General features: G+C 36.4%; 1 protein-coding gene across 2 annotated transcripts in view; it reads right to left on the bottom strand.

The window, feature by feature from the left end:
* MTMR7 (myotubularin related protein 7) overlaps positions 1–24,439 on the bottom strand; it is a 106,826-nt gene that overhangs the window by 77,526 nt on the left and 4,861 nt on the right. The window contains exon 1 of one of the 2 annotated variants that reach the window (XM_041752955.1): positions 2,948–2,974. The exons of the other annotated variant lie outside the window; for it this stretch is intronic. Coding sequence (XP_041608889.1) covers positions 2,948–2,959 — 12 coding nt within the window. The 5' untranslated portion in view covers positions 2,960–2,974. Of the gene's footprint in view, positions 1–2,947; positions 2,975–24,439 lie in introns of those variants that run through there. 2 annotated transcript variants of the gene reach the window in all.

The following is a 24,439-nucleotide window of genomic DNA, read 5'->3' as shown; positions in this document are numbered from 1 at the left end:
GGGAACTTGGAGGATATAAGCCTTCCTAGATTATTTCTACCTCTTATAATTAAGTATCATTTGGTTTTAAGTCTGAACCAATAAAGAATCTTACTGTAGCGTTTAAAAGAACGAACCCTGGTTGCCTTTAACAAATGACACCAGACTGCATCTTTCCTAAAGTATTATATTTCATATTAATGCTCATAAAATTCTTTAGGTTAAAATGAAAGAAGACATTATACATGATGTATGTTTACATCAGAATGCCAATCTGATTTCTGAAAACATAAGATTTTAAAGTCCATCAATCTAGCCACCACTCTTTTACAGTCTTTAACAAGGTGATATTCAGGCTACATGGTGGACAGACCAATCTGGCTTCTAATTGCCCACCCACCAAATTCCCACATCACTGGTCAGAAAGTGGCTATGTGTCAAGGGGGGAACTTGTGCAGAGACCAAACTTGAGGCCATTACGATAATGAAAAACTAAAAAGTCAAGGCAGAGTTAATTTCTCCTAAAGGGTTCTTCCATCGTAAGCAGAACATGTCATATGAGCCACAAAATGTGAGGATGGACAACACAATGCACAATACACAGTAGTTTGAAATACACAACAGTTAATGTAGGTCCAGGACACTGTACAGTAATGAACACGATGATTAGGAGAGGTGGTGAGATGTGAGAACTGGGACATGGAAACTCCCAGGTTGGGGAGCCATCCCTGGGCATCCACAGGCCTGTGGGTGGAAGCTGCTCTGGCCTAAAGCAGTGCCTCCTCCCTCACTCCCCCACTAGCTAACTGCTGAGAATCACAGTCAGGCCAATTCAGGACTACTTTTCCAGAAATGCCAACGGTAAAAAAGGAAGCACAATTGTGGCTGAGTCCCTTTAACTTCTCCCTTGAGCAGAGGGAGTGAAAGAAGGGTAATAAGAACAGCAATACTATGATTTACTGAGCAACTAGCAAGTGCCAGGTATTGTACTAAGTGTGCTCCATACCTATTTCTAACCCTAGCTAAAAAGCAGACATGATTACCCCATTTTACAAATGATAAAATAGAAGTGCGTGAAGAGTTAATCAACTGCCCACAGACTCACAGCTAGAGAGTGGCAGAGCCAGATTTTAAACCAGAAGTATCTGACTCCCACATCCATTTCTCCAAGCCCCTCCTCTACACTATCTCTTCAGTCCAAGACTAATATTGTAAATAAGGTAAGGCATCATGGCTCTCAATAGCCTATCCTCCATTTTCCCTAAAATTTCAATTAGAGAGCTACATACTTAAGTAAAAATCTCTGGCTAAAGCTAAAGCATTCATAATTCAGTACAGAGCAGCTCGGTTGGCATTTTAACCCTGCCTGTTTGCTTCATCTTGTCTGGAGGAGCCACTCTCCATGGTATTGTGGTCATGACAGCCTGGAAAGTCTGGTACCTCAAGTGGTCCCAGGACTAGCTGGACAGAGTCTGGAAATGAGTATTGGCATGTTTTACATCCTAAAGTGTAATGACATCCTCCAGCATCAGGAGAACCATTTAAAAAATCAAATTACACTTCTAGCCAACCATACTTTAATTATAGAAATGTCTACCCTATTAGAAATTCTGAATGGTTTTATTTACGTAGGTGTCCCTGTGTTGCTAAGTAAGAGTTTTAAGTTTGAAGCCAGAGCTCCAGGATAATGTAAGTTCATGTGTGAGAAAAAAAAAAAAAACAGTGTGTACCTCTGTAGTTATTAATAAAGAGTAATGAATAAACAAATCCATAACAGAGACTTACTTCTTGCTCCCACTGAATGCTTACCTCATGTCTACGACTTCATCTTCCACTGTTAAAGTAGTGGTAGCGACAAATATAAGAAAGGTGGACTACATGATTGTGTTTGCAAAGTTACTTGACAAAGAAGAAAAAGACAAGCAACAAAACATTCCTGAGACCATTTAGAATCGTTATAATCTCTTTAAACAGAAGAAAAGATATTTGGTTTTTTCAACTTAAAAAGAAGCACTTCTAATACTGTACTATATATTTGAAAGTTGCTGAATGAGTAGATCTTAGAAGTTCTCATCCCAAGAAAAAAAATTTGCAGTGATATGCAGGGACGGATGTTAACTAGACCTGTTGTGCTCATTTTGTTATATGGACACATAGCAAATCATTACGTCATCTGCCTTAAATACAAATGTTGCATGTCAATTACGTCTCAACAAAACTGGAAAAATAAAATCATATTGCAAAATGCTACATAATAAACTTGTTTGCAAAAAAATTAAAAATAAAAAGCACTTTTTTCCCCCACTGACATGAAATTGTTTAAACAAATAATAAGGGGTCATAATGAGGCTTCAGGAGTTCTCTAATCTAGCCATTTGATAGAATAATCATGAACACTAATCCTTCTCCCAAAAGGCAGATATAATCTGTTTAAAACTGTAAAACCAATGAAAGTCTTTTCCCAGGACCATTTTATTCAGAGGTCAGATATTGGAGAACTAAGGGCAAAAATCACAAAGCATAGTCCAAGAAAATATATGACATGTAACCAGAAGAAATACTTGGACATTCGGCCCTTTATAAGGCCCCTCTTTGCTATAACACAGACAAATACTAGTGGGATACACACACTGAGACTACATAAAAATAATCCTTTTTCCAAGCTGCCTCAAAATGTATCATTTTGAGGCAGATATAATACAAAGCAAAGTACCTATGAAAGAACCCCATGAAAATTAGGCAGCTGCCATCCATCAGCTTTTAATTTAATTAAGCCCTTTTAATTTGTTAATTAATGTTATTAATTTGTTGAGTGTCTACTCTGTACCAAGCACCCAGACTATTTATCAAAAGGCTTCCAATGAGTAATACTGCCAGCAGATTATCTGACTCCACCTCTGTCAGGAATCTTCCAGGACCAAGAGAGAAAAATCTCAACCCATATTGCTTAAGTCAAAAAGGATCTTACTGAAATATGCATCCATACACATCTGGGATAGCGCTGGCTTCAGACTGGCCAGGGGTTCAAAATGCCCAGCTCTTCACCCTCATTTCTCAGTGGTCCGTCTCTGCTGGCTCTTGGCTCTCTCCTCACAGAGGCTCCAGCAACCCAGCCACACCTCCCACCAGTGAAGAAAAGTACCAAAGGCCCAAGCAAACACTCACTGCCTTTCATTGGGTCATGTGCTTATCCTTAAACCAACAAAGACACGATGGTGGCCAGATTTGAGGCACAAGCCATACCAACACAGGGACAGAGCACAGAGCAGGCATGTCCCCAAGAGGGAGTGGTAAGAATGGAGGGTAACCAGCCAAGGCCAGCACATGTCCACCACACGATCTATTCCCAGTACTGTCACCCAAGCAGTCATCCTATCATACACTCCATTCATGTCACTCCATATATAAAACCCCAGTGGTTCCCTGCTGCTGTGGCTTTCCACAACCTGGCCCGCCTTTACCTTTTCAGCAGGTTCCCTTTTGCATACCCCAAACCATTGCCAGTTCATATGCCAGATGCCACCGATTATTTTTTGAAGATACACTGATCTACGAGAGTCTATGCATGTGACGATAATCCTTACTTCCACTTCTTCCACTACCATCCAGCCTGTGAAGCTCACATCTTCAACTTTACCCCCTCACCTCAAGGCAGAACCTGAATAGAAGCAAATCCAACCAGATTAAATGAAGTAAGAAGGTTCAAATTTGGAAAGATGAAAATCCAGTTAGAAATCCCTAATGCAAGGGATTTAGGTAGACCTGTGGGCAGATATTGATTGAAAAGTTCATCATGATAAGCTTGATCTAATTTTTAAAAGTAAGGGGGGAAAAGATAGATATGTCTACCCAGCCTATTTTGTTAGGGTAGTTGCACAAAAGGACACTGAAAATCAATAGATTCTGGAATTATATGCACATTAGAAGGATACCAATTTAGTATGTCAGCTTCCAAGGTAAAGTATCTATATATTTCCCCAGTTTTCTGGAAAATTTACGTTTTCTCCACATGAGGAATTGGGCACTTGATAGACATATTTCTACAGGTTTTTAAGCCACCTACAAATCTTTCCAACAAATAATTCCAACAAATAATGTTATACTCTGGGAAAACTAAAAGCTTTGCAAAATTTGTTTAAAAGAGAAAAAAAATCAGTCAAATTTCCTATATAGATAAGATATTTTTACCCAGCTCAAGTCAAGGTGAAGGAAATATCTGGACTTCAGATAGCCTTGAATGCCTATAAATGGGCAGGTTGTTGAGTTCCATCTACCTATTCAATTGTTAAAACAGATTTGGCCAAAATTTAACAAACTTAAAAAAAATTCCCTGAGAGGGATAATAAAGCTAAAATAGTTGGGGACACAGAGCCGTAGCTACTTAACTGCTAGGAATTCTTGGAAAAGGCAGAGACAAGAAAAGGGGAGACCGTTTTTGCTCTGGGGAAACTACAAACGTTATGCCAGCAGCCAACTCTCATAAATAAAAAGTCAGGCACTTGAGAGTTTTGTACAGGGTCCATATAATTTATTTTGGTAGGATGACCCTGGATGTGTAGGCTTAAAAGCACATGTGTTGTTGAATAAGAGGACAGTCCCAGGATTTATTTCAACACCACCTTAAAATAACCTCAACCAAAAATACCATTTTCAACAAGCCCAAGTAAGAGAAAAAGAGGAAGAAAGATGTGATGAGGCAAGTAAATGGAGAACAGATGCAAGGCCCATTGTAACTCAAAGAATAAATGTATGGAATGGTCTATTAAAGATCAGTGGTTTCAAAACAATAATCATTTAAAAAACTAAAACAGTCTCAGGAGACTAAGACCTCGCTATGAAGCACTACAGAAAGTCAAAGGCTTATTTGGATGATGATTTTCCTCCAAAAGTATTTCTAAAATTCTAAAATGCTTCTGAAGTTGACATATTTTTGACAAAGGCACTATTAGCAAAGCATAGGCTGTCTACTTATATAGCTCTATGGGAAAACATTTTTCTGAGATCAAGTTGTGCCAACTGGAACTTTTTGCTGGTCCAAAGAGAGGAGACAGCTGGTCATGGAGAGAACCAAGTCGTATACCTCCTTCCCATCACATTTTGGTAAGTATCAATGCCAAGGATAGAGGGGTACAGTCGTCAATCCAGGGCAAGGCCAGGTTCCAGCTCATTTACACATTCCCATACCTCACCCAGGGCTCCCAGCCCCGAAGGACAGACCTGTAATCCACACCACATTCTTCTCCTTCTCCTCCTCTAGCACAGCCCTCTGGAGGCATCACTGCCATTCTGGGAAATAAGTATAAAGCAGAATGCTTTGCAGACACGAGGATGTGGTGGTCTCTTCTGGGTCCAGGAAGAAAAGGTTCACAGCTTCCTATCACAATGAGCTGAGGCTACCAAGGGCAATGTGGCCCCTCCAGCTGAACACCCAAGACCTGCCTCTGTAACACCCGCTTTCCTCAACCACTCCACTCCACAGGGACCATTCTCTGCCCTTTGGATCACCGTGACCCTTCTGGCCATTGCTATTTATTTCCGATTTTCTCTGTGCTGCCTTATTACCTGCTATTTTCACTGGATCACTTGTACTGTTTCTCAGAATATTCATCCTCATGGAAGGCATGGATTCTTTTATTCCCACTATTCTCTGCAGCACCATGAACAACACTAGGTCCATACTTACATTAGAACTGTGGGAAGAGGGGTGCCTGGGTGGCTCAGGCTGTTAAGTGTCTGCCTTTGGCTCAGGTCATAACCCCGTGGTCCTGGGATCCAGCCCCGCATCCGGCTCCCTGCTCAGTGGGGCTGGCTGAGTCCTGGGATCCAGCCCCGCGTCCAGCTCACTGCTTCTCCCTCTCCCTCCCCCTGTTCATGCTCTAATAAATAAATAAAATTTTTAAAAAATAACTGTGGGAAGAAAGAAAGAGGCACAGTTTGTGGCTTATTAGCTTCCTGAAATGAGAGACCACAGCAGTGATTTCAGAGCAACATCACACCCCACGATTGTCAGACATGAAGGACAGGCATTAGCCCTTTTCACCTTTCTATCCTGATGCCTAGCACAGGTATGTGCTAATGTACTTGTCCAGTGAATCAAAATGAACATTATCATAACAATTAAGTATGTGAGCACTAGTAGGTAAAATCTGGTATGATTATCTAGGAATGCTTTATTACTGAATTTGAATTTTCAGACAAGAAGAAATATTCAATCGTGGAAGATGTTGCAAGTACAAAACAAGGAATAGAGAGGGGGGGAAATAAAACCCACCAAACTTCATTTGCAAAGGTGAATACTAAGTGCCATGAAACTAACTTAGAACAAAGACTTCTGACTTTTTTCCACAGCTGGGATATGGTAAGAAGCTATAGTTGAGAAATAAGTCTTTAAAAGCTGCTGGGAACACAAGCCAGCAGGAAAAAATAAGAACTACACCATTAAACTAGATTGGAGAATTTTTTATTTTTTTAAGTCCACTTGTCTTCCTTCACACAGGGCAGAGGTTACCCTGTTAGTGTAGAATCTGAGAACTTTCAAGAACGTTAGTTTACCTCTGCTTTAGGCTCTAAATTCATTATGTGACTGCTGCAGGTGAATACATAGCTCTTCATAACATCCTTATTTGTTGAGTTGAGATCAGGATATCAATGTCCCGCCAGTTTGTGGGTACACTGCAGAGCTGAACTTTGAGTTACTGTGTAAGAGGTTTTTTTTTTCACGCTGTCATTTTTAACAGGTTTTGTGAAAATCCTTGGGATTGAAGTTTTGGTAATAATGTTAACTTTATAGTCTGATTTTCCTTGCAAAACTAAAATCTATGAGGTTGGTACCAAGTCCAGATACAACATTTTTACTGGAAGCCAGTCTCCTATTTTCTTGTAAAGTACTTTTGAATTAACGAAATGTTAGCATAATTGTGTAAAAAAAATAAGAATGAAAATATTAAGAAACAAGGCTGTTGAAAGGCAGTAAAGCTTAGACACAACATCACATTAAACCATTCCCTTGATTCATTCATTCAGTGACTATTCGCTGTACATCTCTACTCTCTGCCAGGCACTGAGGATATGGCAATGGACAAGACAAAGTCACTGCATGCATGGAGCTTGCGTTCAGCTGAGGAATGGGTGGGCAGGGAACAGGCAGTGAGTAAAATACATACATACATGCATGACAGAAGATGCTAGAGAGGAAAGTCAAAAAGGATAAGCAGGTGGGTGTAGAGAGGCATCAGCAATTCCGGAAAAGTCCCCTCCTATCAAATGACTGGATATTTCAGTAGAGAAACAAAGTAAGTAAGAGAGCTGGCCATAAGGAAATCTGGGGAAAGAGCATTCCAGGCAAAAGGAACCACAAGTCAAAGGCTCTGAGTTGGAACAGCTTGGACATGTTCATGGGGCTACAAGTTGATGTCTGGACCGGAGTCTGTGAGGGGCTCCAGGTAGCCAGGGTGATCTGTGGCACCTTCCAAGACAATGTGGGGGCTCTGGCTTTCACTCTGAAAGGCGTGAGAAATAACTGGGGGGTTTCCAGGGGAAAGGTAATATGATTTGGCAAATCTAAAAATGGAGGATTTTTCTAAGGTCTTGGCTTACAGTGATTATATGATTATATATACATGTTTAAAGAATATGGAAATATTTCTAAATTTAATTATTTCCTACAATGTAAGTTCCATGAAACTAGGGACATTGTCTGTCTAGTTCACCCCTGGATCTCCAGGGCCTAAACAGTACCTGGCATCCAGGAAGCACTCATGGAATAGTTGACGAAGGTACATGTGAATGACGGAATGCCTGAATGGTGTCTTTGAATCTATGCACTTAGCTCCAGAAAGCAGAATTCCTTTCTCCAAGCACTACTCCCCAACCTGGCTGAACAGTTCACTTCAGTGTGTAAGTCTATTGTGTAAGAGCACCTAGAAGGTTCTAAATAACTTATACTTTGCTACATGCCCTAGGGAATGAAATTTTCTTTCATAGCTTGGCAATAAATTTATTTCTCCGGGAATCTGTGATAAGCAGTGTTTTAACAAATGAAAAAGAGGAGAAAAGTAAACACACAATTTTTATAAAGTTGTCATAGCCTGCCACAAAACTTTAAGTGGGGGTTATTTTTAAACTATTTTAAATGGCTGTGGGAGGAAGGGTTGGGTTTATGTCCTGGGAAGTACTTTTACTCCCAAAGGCTTCAGCTAGCTGTCCACCAGGGGAAAGGGCACTAAAAAAAAATAGCTTAGACTGTTCCTGGCCTAAGAAATATGGTACAAAATGAGCTGCTTGGACTCTCTCTGAGTGCAACATAAGAACACAAAACTGAACCATCACATGGGACAAAATCATGGAATCTTGAGTGCTTGGTCAAATGGTTTAATTTCATGCATACTTCACAGCTTGTTCAGAATAGAAAAGCCAATAAAAATAAGCTTTAAATAAGGATGAGAAAGTATATGTACATCTGTTTTGTGAAAACAAACATTCTAGACAGTTTTTCTGGCGGGAATAGAAGTGATAACCAAACAAAATCAGTTAATGATGAAAGTTCAAGGACAAATACTGAAATTTACCAATAATGAATAAAGCAGACACATATATAGCATTACAGTTTCATGTCTATCATTCCTCACAAGATATCCAAAGTCATCTTTGGTATATAATGTCTCCCGTTATCTCCCTTTTGAAAACATTAATGTTACCATGAAAAAAAATCATCCATGAAAAAAATCAAAGTGTGTCTCTTTGCACACATACACTCCAAAAAGTCTCCCCCAGCAATCCAGGGTGATGTCACTGAGGCCTTTTTTTGAGGAACACAGGCCATTGCAAAGGCTTCCTGAACAAAACTTGACACCTTTCCTAAAATCCATGTCGATCCAGATTCATCGTGTTTGATAAATTAATGTTTTTATAAAAGAAAAATATGCTCTCAAATATGGGTGTGAAGTAGAGTAGGGTTACAGGAAGGCAGTCTTTGTAGAGTGCCTTCAGAGGAAACAATGTCACCCATTGTATGGCAGGAAAGTCAATGAGTAAGTCAAATGAAATGTTTGGATTAAGAAAATGTTTTCTATTATCAAACTTCATAGATGTTCTTTCAGCATATAATCCTGTGGCCACCTCTTTGTGCAATAAGATGATAATAAAAATAATAAAAGCAACTATAATGTACTGAATGCCAAGTAATTATGTGCTCTAAATGTATTCTCTGGTTTAGTCTCCTAACTATGGATGAGAACACCAAGGCTTTGAGAGACCTCAGGTGACTCATTCAAGATCATATACCTAATACAATAATCAAGACTGTGTGATAAGTAAGGATGGACATGGAAATCAGATGAATACAGCTGAGAGTCCAGTAGGGAACCCATGCATCTATGGTGATAGATCACTTCACTAGCGAACTGATTTTCCACTAGGTGCCAAGACAATTAAGAGAAGACTTTTTGATAAATGGTGCTGGGATAACTGGAATTCCACAAAAAAGAATTAAGTTACAGCTCTAATTCTCACCAAATATAAAAATTAATTCAAAATAGTTAAAGACCTAAACTGTATAAATCCTTGTAACCTTGGGTTTGGCAATGGTTTCTTAGATAAAGCACCTAAAGTACAAACAACCAAAGAAAAATAGATAAGCGAGGCTTCATCAAAATTAGAAATGTCTGAGCTTTAAAGAATTTTTTCCTCCTTCCCTCCCTCTCTCCTTCAGTCCTTCCTTCCTTCCTCCCTCCCTCCTCTTCCTCCCTTCCTTCTTTCCTCTTTCCTCCCTTGCTTCCTCCCCTCTTTCTCCCTCTCCTTCCTTCCTCCTCTTTTCCCTCCCTCCTTTCCTTACCTCTTGCCTCCCTCCCTCTTTCCCTCTTTCCAAAAATTTACTTAGTTAATAAATACTTATTGAGCATACAGTATGTGGCAGACAATATTTGTTGGCTGTATTCTTTATTGTGGCAAAATACACATAACATAAAATTTACCACCTTAACCATTTTCACGTGCACCATGTGGTAGCATTAAGTATATTCTTTATATAACCATCACCTCTATTTCCACACGTTTTCATCTCCTGAAACTCTCTATTAAGCAGTAACTCTCACGTCCCTTACCCCCAACCCCTGGTAACTTTTATTCTACTTGTCTTCAAGAATGTCTTCATTCTAGATACCACATATAAATGGAATTACACACTATTTGTCCTTTTTTGTGTGCCTTAGTTCACTCAGCAAAACATCTTAAGGGTTCATCCATTTTGTACTATGTATCAGAACTTCATTTTTTATGGCTGAATAATATTCCGCTATATATATATATATATATATATATATATACCACAATTTGTTCACCCACTCATCTGTTAGTGAACACATGTATATCTCCACTCTTTGGCTATTGTGAATAATGCAGCAATGAACATGGACATACAAGTATCTGTTGCACTGTTTTTAATTCTTTTAGGTGTATAGCTAGAAGTGGAATTGATGGGCAATATGAGCATTCTATATTTAACTTTTTGAGGAACCACCAACCTGTTTTCCATAGCAGCTGCACCATTTTGCTTTCTCACCAGCAATGTCCAAAGGTTCCAATTTCTCCACAACCTTGTCAATACTCATTATTTTCATTATTTTTACAATGGCCATCTTAATGGGTATGAAGTGTCTCATCATGGTTTTGACTTGCATTTCCCTAACAGCTAGTGATTTTAGGCATCTTTCACATGTTCATTGGTCATTTGTATATCTCCTTTGGAGAGATGCCTATTCAAGTCCTTCACTCATTTTTTTAATTGAGTTGCTTCTTTTTCATTGTTGCTGTTAAGTTATAAATGTACCTGTTTGTTGAAAACAGATGCAAATATACAAACCAAAGAAAGTGAAGCAAAGGAGGATCTCTCATATTATAAAAGAATAATCCAGCATACCTTTAAATATTACATACCTCTCACTCTAAGAAAATGTATTTGATTATAGGCCATGTTGATGGGTGACTGGCAAGGTCAGTAAAGCAGAAATATTAAACTATTGAAAGTAAATACATCATTTATGTACATGATATATAACAGACTACTCAACATTAAATTGTTCTTAAAGACAATGGAATCCAGAGGGAAGACCTAAAATACAAACGTATGTGTTATGAGAAATTTTTCCATAATGTGTATTTATTGACTGAATTGATTTCATCAGATTACTTTCAAAAATATTTGAGTTCTTTATAAAATATATATGATAAAAAAGAAATGGTGTTAAAAAAAAATGCATGCCACCCTTGTATTGTCATTTTGTAGTTCCTTAAGGGAGTGTCCAGGTTTTATTAAGGACATCACCTGTGTGTCTAATAGAACTCTCAGACTCAGTATGTCCAAAACTGACTCCTGTGGTCCCTCTTGGCTTACCTCCAATCTTCCTCTCATAGCCGTTCTAATCTTGGCAATCCAACTTTTTGGTGCTGGGGCCAACAACCTTGGTGTTATCCTTGATTCCTCCTTCTCTCTGCTCTCATATCTACTCCATTAAAAAATCCTCACCACTGTACTTATAAATTATTATATCCAGTTTATTCTCACTCCACTGCTACCCTCTAGTCCCCTCTTGACATTTTTGCTTATGCTCCCACCTCCACCCACTTAACTTTTGCCCGAGACTCTGCTAAATGTAAGTCAGAGCTCAGATCAACTTCCATGGATCTCCTCCCCAGAGTGAAGGTTGGCACATTACCTGCACTGCTCCTTGTCAAATATCATTTCCCACTACCCCACTCCCTCCTTTCCACCATGCTGTCTCCCTGCTATTCTTGAAGATTCCAAGCATAGTCACTTCAGGACCTTGTCACCAAGTGTTTCCTCTGCTTTCCTTAGATATACAGATAGCTTGATTCCTCACTTTCTTAGGTTTCTGCTCTACAATCATTTTCTCAGGAAGGCCATGATATCATTATATACAAAATAACAATCCTAAATTGCTCCAACCAACATCCCCCTCCCCCTTTATTTCACTATTTTTCTTCATGTCATTTTCTCCATCACACATATACATACACACACACATAGTCTGTATCCCCCTAATTAGAAAGCTACCTGATAGCTACTTGCATTTATATAAACACTGAATGAAAGAACATGGATTTTTAAGTTCTGTGACACACTGTGTGTTCTGTACACCCAAGCCACACACGGGACAACCAGACTTCAAATAAACTTTTGCTGAACCTACTAGAGGTGAGGATTTCAAGAAGTGCAAGTGGTTTTTAAGGAATGCTTAACCACAACTCCTATGATAATTTGGTTCAGACCATCCATTCCCACTTCGAAAACTAAAGAAATATAACTGTCACAGCTCAACTTTTAAGTAGATTATTTCACTATAACCTATCAGCCTTGTATTTGAAGTATAAGAACATATTTGATGACAGAGACTATACCCCCCAATACTGTTAAATATTGTGCAATAAGAGAACCTCTAGCAATTGGGCAATAGTCTGTCTTTAGACAGATCTGAATCAAAACACAATGTAGGGCTTGATTCCTTTGATAAAATCAAGCTGCAAAAATAAGAAAAAATGAGGGGAATGTTTGATAATACAGAGACAGCCCATTAACCTGAAGGCAAGAATGCAAGAAAGGACTGCAACTATAAAACCACTAAGAACCCAAACTGCATTCTCTCATCTGTTCTCAATAGCAAAACACAAGATTGTGTAGTTGTTGAAAGCATACATCTTTGAAGCCACATTGTCTGGTTTTGAAACCTCACTCTGCTCCGGATCTCTGGCTGAATATTTACCTCAGTTTCCTCATCTGTGAAATGGGGCTAATAATACTAATTACCTCATAGAGTAGCTTTAGTGCAAATCAATTAATATAGTGCCTAGCACATAGCAAGTACTAAAAGTTTTCTTTCATCAGTACTATTGTTGTATTGCTACTGTTATAAACAGCCACAAAAAGTATATTCCATCTCACCAATAGGCAGAAATATAAATTAATGAGAAGCCCTACCTCACATATCATTCTTGTGAATAATAATATTATTATTAATAATAAAAAGTTCCCCTGCTACACTGCTTGCAGAAAATTCTAGAGGAAAATCTAGAAGTTATCAAAAAATATTATATAAAATAACCAAGTAGCAGAAAGTGAAATTAAGAAAATAATCCCATTTGCAGTTGAACCAAAACGAATGAAATACTTAGAAATACATTTAAACAAGGAGGTGAAAGATCTGTACTCTGAAAACTTTAAGATATAAGTGAAAGAAATTGAAGAAGATTAAAAATAACTGGAAAGATATTCCATGCTCATGGATTGGAAAAATGAATATTGTTAAAATGTACATAGTACCCAAAGCAATTTAGAGAGTCACTGCAATCCCTATCAAAACACCAACAGCATTTTTCACAGACCTGGAATGAGCAATCTTAAAATTTGTATGCAAACACAAAAGACCCTAAGTAGCCAAAGCAATCTTGAGAAAGAAGAAAGCTGGAGACACTATAGTAGCAGATTTCAAGATATACTACAAAGCTACAGTAATCAAAACAGTATATCACTAAGACAAAGACACACAGATCAATAGAATCGGATAGAGAACCCAGAAATAAACCCATGCTTATGTAGGCCATTAATCTATGACCATGAAGCAAAAATACACAATGGGGAAAAGGGAGTCTCTTCAATAAGTGGGCTGGGGAAACTGGACAGGGATATGCAGAAAAAGGAAACTGGATCATTTTCCTACATCATATACAAAAATAAACTCAAAATAGATTAAGAGATAAGTGTGAGCCCTGAAACCATAAAGCTACAAAAAAGATAACATGGGCAGTAATCTCTTAGACATTGGCCTTACCAACATATTTATGGATATACAGATATAGATATGTCTCATCAGGCAAGGAAAACAAAAGCAAAAAAAATTACTGGGACACTCCAAACTAAAAAGCTTCTGCACAATAAAGGAAACCATTAACAAAACAAAAAGTTAACCTACTGAATAGGAAAAGATATTTGCAAGTGATATGTCCAATAAAAGGTTAATATCCACAATTCATAAAGAAATTACACAAATCAACACCAATAAAACAAATTATCTGATTTAAAAATGGGCTGAAAACCTTGACATTTTTCTAAAGAATACATATATATGGCAAAAGGACACATAAGAAGATGCTCAGTATCACTCATCATCAGGGAAATGCAAATCAATACCACAATGAGATATTACTTCACACCAGTCAGAAAGGCTAGGATCGAAAAGATAAGAAATAACAAGTGTTGATGAGAATGAGAAAAAGGAACCCTGTAGGCTGTTGGTAGGAATGTAAATTAGTGCAACCTCGGTGGACAATAGTATGGAAGTTTCTCAAAAAAATTATAAATAGAAATAACATATGATCCAGTAATTCCACTCTTGGGTATTTATCCAAAGAAAATGAAAACACTAATTTGAAAAGATGTATGCATCCCTATGTTCACTGCAACATTATTTACAATAGGCAAGATATGGAAGCAATCCAAGTACCCAGCAATAGATGAATGGAGAAAGAAAGATGTGGTGTGTATATATACATATATGTATATACAATGGAATATTAGTCATAAAAAAGAATGAAATATTACCATTTGCAATGACAGGAATGGACCTAGAAAGTATTATGCTAAGTGAAATAAGTCAGACACAAAGACAAATACCATGATTTCACTTACATGCAGAATCTAAAAGACAAAACAAATGAACTAAGGAACAGAAACAAACTCATAGATACAGAGAACAAAGTGATGGTTGCAATAGATGAGGGGAGTGGAGGAATAGGCAAAACAGGTAAATAAGATTAAGAATTACAAACTTCAAGTTATAAAATAAATAAATCACAGGGATGAAAAATACAGCATTTGGAATACAGTCAATAATACTATAAAAACATTGTATGGTGACAGACAGTAATTTGTAATGGTGAGCATTGAGTATAGAATTGTTGAATCATTATGTTGTACATCTGAAACTAACATAACATTGTATGTCAACTAGGCTTCAGTAATAAAAATTAAAAATCAATAAAAATATATAGAAAATCTGACAATTTAGAAATTTAATATGAGGTAACAGGGATTGCACAGCAATTTAAATACATTGATGTTCACCACAGTTCTTTATTATAGAGAGAAAAATAGAGACAAAGTAAGTATCAAATACTAGGGGATAAATTGTCAAAAACTATGAAGTGTCTGAGATTTTAATCTACTTGCAACAGCCTCCCACGGTTTCATGGAGGCTGACAGAGACACTAGACTCCCAGGTCAGACAAAGCACTTTATTGCTAACTGCACACCTAGAAGCACAAGCCTCATGTTTCCATCAGCTTCCCATGCCAGCACCCTAACTCCAAGTCTAATGGGCAAAATAGAGCAGCCTGGATGGATGTTGCACATAGAATAGATCTGTGTCACAGATGAGGAAACTCAGAGCCTAGTGTTTAAGAAAAGTCAATCTCATAAATCAAAAGTCATCTCATAAGTATGCCAGCAACCCTAACCAACCTCTGCCTCCAAGGAAAACATAATGTTTATTATCTTGGACTGCAAACACATTTTCCCTTTGCCCCTGAGGGAGAAACTATTTCTATCTTCCAAGGCCATTTGCAGTAAAATCATCCTTGAGAAGGTAGTTCGGAGTAAAAGTGCAGAAACATTTAAGAGCCACGGAGAAGTGCCTACTAACATGAAGAATTTATAATGCATCCAATGTGAGATGCTATAGTTATGATGACTTTTCAGAATGTTTAATAAAACGAGGAAAATATTTATAGTGTATTATGACAGATAAAAAAAAAAACAGTTCTCACCCCCTAAAATTATATACACATACAAAGAAAGAAATGAACCTAATATTTCTATATTACTTTTCTATTTATATATAAAGAAAAGGGCTGATAATCTACATAGAGCTAACAGCAGTTTTTCCTAGGTGTTGAGATACACATGATTTTTATTTTCTTTATGCATTTTTTAAAATTTTTTTTTATTTATTTATGATAGTCACACAGAGAGAGAGAGAGAGGCAGAGACATAGGCAGAGGGAGAAGCAGGCTCCATGCACCGGGAGCCCAACGTGGGATTCGATCCCACGGGTCTCCAGGATCGCACCCTGGGCGAAAGGCAGGCGCTAAACCGCTGCGCCACCCAGGGATCCCATCTTTATGCATTTTTGAACTAAATGTTCTTCAATGTACTTTCATAAGCAGAAAAAAGGATTTTCAAAAAATATACATAGATATGACTGACACCTAAAGTACAATAAAAGAAAAAAATGCTTAGGTTAGATTTCATCAAAATTAAAATCTCTTGTGCTTCAAAGGATGCCATCAAGATCACAAAAAGAAAATGGACAGAATGGGAGAAGATATTTGCAAGTCATGTATGTAGTTAGGGACTTGTACCCAGAATATATAAAGAACTTTTTACAACTAAATAATTAAATAAATAAAAGACAAATAACTCAATTAAAAAAAGGATCAAAGGATTTGAACAGATGGCTTTCCAAAGAAGATATACCAATGGCCACTAAGCACATGAAAAGACACACACAACAAAATTAGTCATCAGGGAGATGCAAATCAAAATCGTGATAAGTACTACCTTACACCCACTAAGGTGAATAAAAAAGACAGTAACAAGTGCTGACAAGGATATGGAAAAACTGGAACTCTCATACATTGTTGGTGGAACTTTGAAATGGTACAGCCATTTTAGAAAAGTTTGGCAGTTCCTCAAAATGTTAAACCTAGGGTTGCCATACGATTCAGCAGTTCTACTCTTAGAGAAGTAAGATTCTACCTAGGAGAAAGAAACACATGCCCCCACATAAACAAAGTACAGATACATGTTATAACTTGAATGAACCTTGAAAACATTAGGCTAAGTGAAAAAAGCAAGCCCAAAAGACTACATGCTGTATGACTCAATTTATATGAAATGTCCAGAAAAGGCAAATACACAGAGACAGAAAGTTCCTTAGTGGTTGATGGGTGAGCAGGAGAGAGAAATGAGAGTGACTGCTAATAAGTATGGGTTTCTTTTTGGAGTGATGACATGTTCTAGAATTAGATAACTGTGTTGGTTATACAACTCTGAATATACAAAAAAAGCACAGAATTGTATACTTTAAAAGAACTTTATATTATGTGGATTCTGAGTAAAGTTGTTATTAAATATATATATATATACACACACACACATATATATATATCACATAATGAAATCACTAATTATTGAAATGTTAAAAGTAGATAATACAGAAAAGTGACAAAATGTCAAAAACATCTTTGAAAATGTTTCAACATCACTAGTAAAAAAATATATATATATGATGAAAGAATGAAGTGCCATCCCTGTTCTTCAAATTAGCAAATATTTTTTAAATTAAAAAAAAAGGCACAGCAAGAAAGACACTATACCTCGTTTCTAAAAATTAACAATGTTTTTGTAAGGTCATTTGGCAATATATGTCCATCATTCATCTTCTGGACACAGTAATTCCATCTAGGGTTCTATCCTAAGACAGTAATCACACATGCAGATAATAATTAACAAACAAGATTTTAATTGTAACATTATAATAGCCTTATGGGGAAATGGTTAATGTGATAATGATATTTCCATATTATAAAACAGTCTTCTAAAAGCATGTTTTCAAAGACCACAATACGGTAAGTTAATGGAAGCATACTACAAAACTGAACTGGGTTATCCTTAATTTCTAAACAAACAAATAAAAAGGTTGTGTATTCATGCAAAGAAAAAGAATGGCAGAAGGAAATATTCTCAAATATTAACAGTGGTTAATTTCTAAATAAATTCTAATATAGAATCAAAAATAATACTTTTATAACCTGAAAATTATTTGTTAAATGAAACTGAAAGAAGAGAGAACACTTGGTGATGACACAGAAAAAGAATCTTCTCATGACTCTATTGATCTCTATCACAGAGAACACTTGCAACTCAGACCATTATTTTCAAATGGGGGATATGGAGTTTTGTAATTATAAGTTGGTGACTTTGACATTAATTCAAAGTAGCATTCTAAAATTGTTTCTTTAATGGAATTTTGTATGACCCTAGAAAAGGAAACCATCAATCAGCAGGAACATTGTGGTTTCACTCAGTCATCATCACAGATGACTTCATTTTTTTTCTTCAATAAGCTATTTGGAGAGGTGATAAAGGACAAGTTTCTCAAATGGTAGATGGCACCAAACTGAGAGAAGTTAATCTCTATCAGGATTGAGATCCTGGGAGATGGGGCCAAAGTGGCTTTAGTTACTAGGAAGTCACATCCACCTAATCTAGTTTCCTTCTTGGATGAGATTACAGATGAGGTAATGGGGTGAGCTTGTTAAAATCCCAATGGTACCAAACTGAGAGGGCAACAGAAGTGTACCAGGATCAAAAGACAGAGTAAGGGATTAGGCAATAAACCAAATCCAATGAGACTATATTCAACAAAGATGAGGGTAAAACACTATCACTCATGGAAAAGGCAGGACAGGCTATATACTTCACAGCACAATATGTGGAGTTAAGGGTTCTCTTCCACAGTTCACCAAAAGGCCACTGAGATGTGGCTCTGAGGTATGCACAATTTAAAAATAGTGAATTTTACTCTCTTCCAATTCAACAATCTCTGAAGTAATCATATATTTGTAACTCACTGAGTAAAATAACCAGGACTTAAATGAAGCCACTGGTTGGTGGCTAGAAAAGGTGACAGTAAGCTAACTACTTAGGTAGGAGGGAAGAGCTAGGGGAATGGCAGCATCAAATAAAATACTTGAAGGGCCATTTCCTGGAAGGAAGGTTGATGTACTGGGCAATATCCCAACAGACAGAGCTAGACTTAATTGCTAAAAACTAAAATGAAACAGATTCTTACTAAAGAAAACTTCTTAATGATTAGAGCTGTCCATGGTCATTATGGACTTCCAAGGGACACAGTGAGTTCCATGCATGAGAAGTATGAAACTTGAAGTAACTTGGCTTAGAGGAAACTCAAACATGATTATAGAACAGAGAAGAAAAAAAAAAAATAAAAATAAAAAAATAAAAATAAATAAAAATAAAAAAAAAGAACAGAGAAGAAATATAAAACCCACCAGAAAACAGTTAAAAAATAGCAATAAATACATACCTATCAATACTTATTTTAAATGTAAATGAACCAAATGGACCAATTAAAAGACCCAGCCTGAAAAAAATAAATAAATAAATAAATAAATAAATAAATAAATAAATAAATAAAAGACCCAGCCTGGCTGAATGGCAAAAAAAAAAAAAAAAAAAAAAACAAGACCCATTGTCTTGTATTATATATATACTGCCTCCAAGAGACTCAGTTCAGACCTAGAGACACATACAGACTGAAAGTGAAGGGATGGAAAAAGATATTCAATGCAAATGAAATGAAACCAGGGGTAGCAATACTTAGAACAGACTTTAAAACAAAGACTAACAAGAGACAAAGAAGGTCATTACAAAATGATAAAGGGATCACTCCAACAAGAGGTCTTAGTAATTGTAATTTTTATGTAAAAGACAGATATTGTAAATTATAAATATCTATGCACCCAACATAAGGTACCTAAATATGTAAAGCAAATACTAACAGACATAAAGGGAAAAACTGACAGCAATACAATAATATTGCAGACATTAACACCCCATACATATACACCAGTGGATAGATCATCCAGAGAGAAAATCAATAAGGAAACAGAGTCCTTAAATGATACATTGGACAAGATGGGTTGATAGATATATACAAAATATGACATTCAAACGCAACAGAATACACATTCCTTTCAAGTGCAAACGTACTTGAAAGTACATTTCTTTCTCCAGAATAGATCACGTTAGGCCACAAAACAAGTCTCAATAAATTTAAGAAGATTGAAATCAAGCATTTTTTCCAACTGCAATGATATGAAATTAGAAATGAATTATAAGAAAGAAAAACTAGGAAAAACCCCACAAATACAGAGAGGTCAAACAACATGCTACTAAACACCCAATGGGTCAACAAAGATCAAGTAGGAAATCCAAAAATACCTTGAGACAAATGGTAATGGAAAAACAATGGTCCAAATTCTATGGGACGTAGCAAAAGTATTTCTAAGAGGGAAGTTTATATTAATACATGCCTACCTCAAGAAATAAGGAAAATCTCAAATAAGCAATCTAACTTCCACCCAATGGACTAAAAGCCCAAAGTTAGAAGTAATAAATGGAAAATAAATGAAATATAGAATTTAACAACAATATAAAAGGAGAACCATAACTCAGAATTGGTTCTGTCAAAAGATGACAAAATTGAAAAACCTTTAGCCAGGCTCAGTAAGAAAAATACAGAGAGGGCCCAAATAAATAAAATAGGAAATGAAAGGATAGGTACAACTGACACCACAGAAATACAGAAGATTATAAGAGACTACTATGAACAATTATACGCCAACCAACTGGACCTAGAAGATGAATGAATAAACCTAGAAGAAATGGCTAAATTCTTAGAAACAAATTATCTTCCAAATTGAACCAGGAAGAAATAGAAAATCTGAACAAAATATAAGGATAACATTGAATAGGTAAACAAAAAAATTCCCAGTAAACAAAAGTCCAGATAGACTCACAGGTTAATTCTAACAAATATTAAAGGACAGTTAATACCTATCCTTCTCAAACTATTCCCCCCAAAAATAGAGGAAGAAACACTTCCAAATTCAGGCCAGCATTACCCTGATATCAAAATCAGACAAAAACAATACAAAAAAAATTACAGGGCAATACCCCTGATGAACATGAACACAAAATTCCTCAACAAAATATTGCCAAACCAAATTCAACAATACAGTAAAAGGATCATGTAGCACGATTAAGTGGGATTTTGAAATGATAGTTATGTGCAAATCAATCAATGTGTACACTACATTAACAAAATGATAAAAACTCTCAACAAAGTGGGTAAAGAGGAAACATACCCCAACATAATAACACCATATATAACAAACCCACTATTATACTCAACAGTAAAAAGCTGAAATCTTTTCTTCTAATATCAGGAACAAGACAAAAATGCCCACTCTCGCCACTTTTATTCCACATAGTACTAGAAATCCTAGCCCTAGTAATCAGACAAGAAAAGAGCATCCAAGTTAGTAAGGAGGAAGTAAAATTGTCACTATTTGCCAACAAAATGCTCTAAAAAATTCTAAAGACTCCATAAAAGAAACTACTAAAACTAATAAACAAATTCAGTAAAGTTGCAGGATTCCAGCAAAAAGAATAAAATACCTAAGAGATAAATGTAACCAAGGAGGTTAAAGACTTATACTCTGAAAATTAGAAGACATAGATGAAAGAAATTGAAGACAACACAAATAAGTGGAAAGATATATTGTGCTCATGGATTGGAAGAATCGATAGTGTTAAAATGTCCATAGTACCTAAAGCAACCTACAATTCAACGCAATCCCTACAACCTAGGTACCATAGTACCTAAAGCAACCTACAATTCAATGCAATCCCTATCAAAATACCAATGGCATATTTCACAGAGCTAGAAAATGTAAACCTAAAAAATTGTATGAAACCACTAAAGATCCCATATAGCCAAGCAATCTTAGAACAAAACTGGAGGTATCATGTTCCCAAAGCTGGGGAAAATGGACAGAATATGCAAAAGAATGAAACTGGACCACTTCCTTACATCATACACTAAAATAAACTTGATATGGATGAAAGATATATAAGACCTGAAACTCATTGAGTTTACTCATTGAGTAAACTCAATGATACTGGTCTTAGCAATATTTTTGGGGGGGGATCTGTCTTCACAGACAAGGGTAACAAAAGCAAAAATAAACAAATAGGACAACATCAAACTAAAAAGCTTTTCACAGGAAAAGAAACCGTCAACAAAAAAAGGTGGCCTACTAAATGAAAGATGATACTTGCTAATGATATATCTGATAAGGGACTAATATACAAAATATATAAAGAACTTAGACAACCTGACACTAAAACACCCCAAAACAATCTATTTAAAAAATGGGCAGAGGATCTGAACAGACATTTTCCAAAGAAGATATATAGATGGTCAACAGACACACGAAAAGATGCTCTACATCACTAATTATCAGGGAAAGGAAAATCAACACCCCACCCCTGTCAGAATGGCTAGTATAAAAAAGATAAGAAGTATCAAATGTTGGCAAGGATGTAAAGAAAAGGACTACTGCACTACTGGTGGGAATGTAAATTGGTGCAGCCACTATAGAAAATAGTATGGAGGATCTTCAAAAATTAAAAATAGAATTACTATATGATTACCATATGATCCAACAATTCTACTACCGGGTATTTACCCAAAGGAAACAAAAACGCTAATCCAAAAAGATAGATGTTCCCCTCTATTTATTGCAGCATTATGTACAATGACCAAGATATGAAAGCAACCTGAGAGTCTGTCAATAGATGAATGGATAAATAATATTTGGCATATTTATGCAATGGAATATCACTCAGTGTTAAAAAAAGAATGAAGTCTTGCCATTTGCAACTACATGGATGGACCTAGAGGTATGGTATCACGCTCAGTGAAGTAAGTTAGAGAAAAACACCATACGATTTCACTTATATGTAAATGTCTAAAACATTAAAGAAACAAAACAAAGCAGAAACATACCCAAACATACTTAGAAACACAGAGCACAAATGAGTGGTTGCCAGAGGGGAGGAGTGGTGGATGGGCAAAATAGATGAAGGAGATTAAGAGGTATAAGCTTCCAGTTGTAAAATAAATAAGTCACAAGGATGTAAAGTGTAGCATAGGGAATAGTCAATAATATTGTAATAACTATATAGGGTGACAGATGGTGACTAGACTTATGGTGATCATTTCATAATGTATGTAAATGTTGAATCACTATGTTATACACCTGAAACTGATCATCTTGTAAGTCAATTATACTTCAATTAAAAAAACAAACATGGGGATCCCTGGGTGGCGCAGCGGTTTGGCGCCTGCCTTTGGCCCAGGGCGCGATCCTGGAGAACCGGGATCGAATCCCACATCAGGCTCCCGGTGCATGGAGCCTGCTTCTCCCTCCGCCTGTGTCTCTGCCTCTCTCTCTCTCTCTCTCTGTGACTATCATAAAAAAAAAAAAAAAAAAAAAAAAAACAAGATTCTAGTCCATTCTCTTCTCAGATGCCTGAAATACCCCCATATCTTCACTGCCAAGAGACATTTGTTTAGATACCTCTATTCCTTTAAGACATAAACTAATTTCTTTTATACAAACAGGCACAATTGTGGGAAACAACTTCTCTATATCCAGCAAGACCTTCTCTACCATCATTATCCTTTGTTTCTGCTGAGACTATAAAGAATTTGCCTAAACACTGGGCCATATGAGAATCTTTCAAATACTGAAAGATAATATGTAACACCCTCATAAGATTGTTCCTACTCTAAGGTTTTCTACTTGGGCAGTGTATATTAAGAAAACAGTACCAGGGATTTTCACAGGGGCTCAAAATGCAAATGCCTATTAGTGGAGATAGGTTACACAAACTATAGTCACACAAATAATATGCAGTCATAAAAACAATAAACAGGTAAGTGAATTCTGAATATAAAATATATATATATAAAACAGTGGGCAAAAAGTTCAGTAAGAGAAAAAGCAAAAAAAAAGAGAAAGCATACTATGATTATATAAAAAGGATCACTCACAAATTAGAATTGAATTTGGAATGATAGAAATATGATGTCATGCTCACTGGATTGGCTAAGAAACCGTTCCCTTTTGATGTAAACCATCTATTCACACCTATTCATAACACATGTCTATTCATAAACAATTGTTTCCAAAGTATCTAGGTTCTTTATACAAGTCATTCTATATTGTTTGAATCACATATAAAGTTTTAGTTATATAATACATAAAATGTAATCATAATTTCCTCAAAAAGTAACATAGAATCACTATATTACCAGTAGTTCCACTTCTAGGAACTAGAGAATTAAAATTTTATTTTCAGGGTGTAGGGGATTGGGTAAAATGAGTGAAGGGGAGGAGATACTGGCCTCCAATTATGCAACGAGAAACTCACGGGAATAAAAAGAGCATAAGGAATACAGTCAATGATGTGTAACAGTGATGAAATGGATCCAATGGAGCCACATTTGTGGTGAGCACAGCATATTGTATAAACTTGTCAAATCACTAAGTTGTATATCTGAAACTAAGGTAACATTGTAAGTTAATTATACAAAAACAAAACAAACAAAACCACCTTACTTTCACACACATTAAAAAAAACAAGTACTGGAGCACTCATAGCAGTATCCATAATAATAAAAAAGTCCAAATGTCCATCAATTGATGAATGGATACACAACATGTGATCTATCCA

This window comes from Vulpes lagopus, chromosome 4 (assembly GCF_018345385.1).
Source record: "Vulpes lagopus strain Blue_001 chromosome 4, ASM1834538v1, whole genome shotgun sequence".
NCBI classification, from domain to species: Eukaryota; Metazoa; Chordata; class Mammalia; order Carnivora; family Canidae; genus Vulpes; species Vulpes lagopus.
The sequence above is the reverse complement of the archived record's forward strand: the minus strand, read 5'-3'. Positions and strand labels throughout refer to the sequence as shown.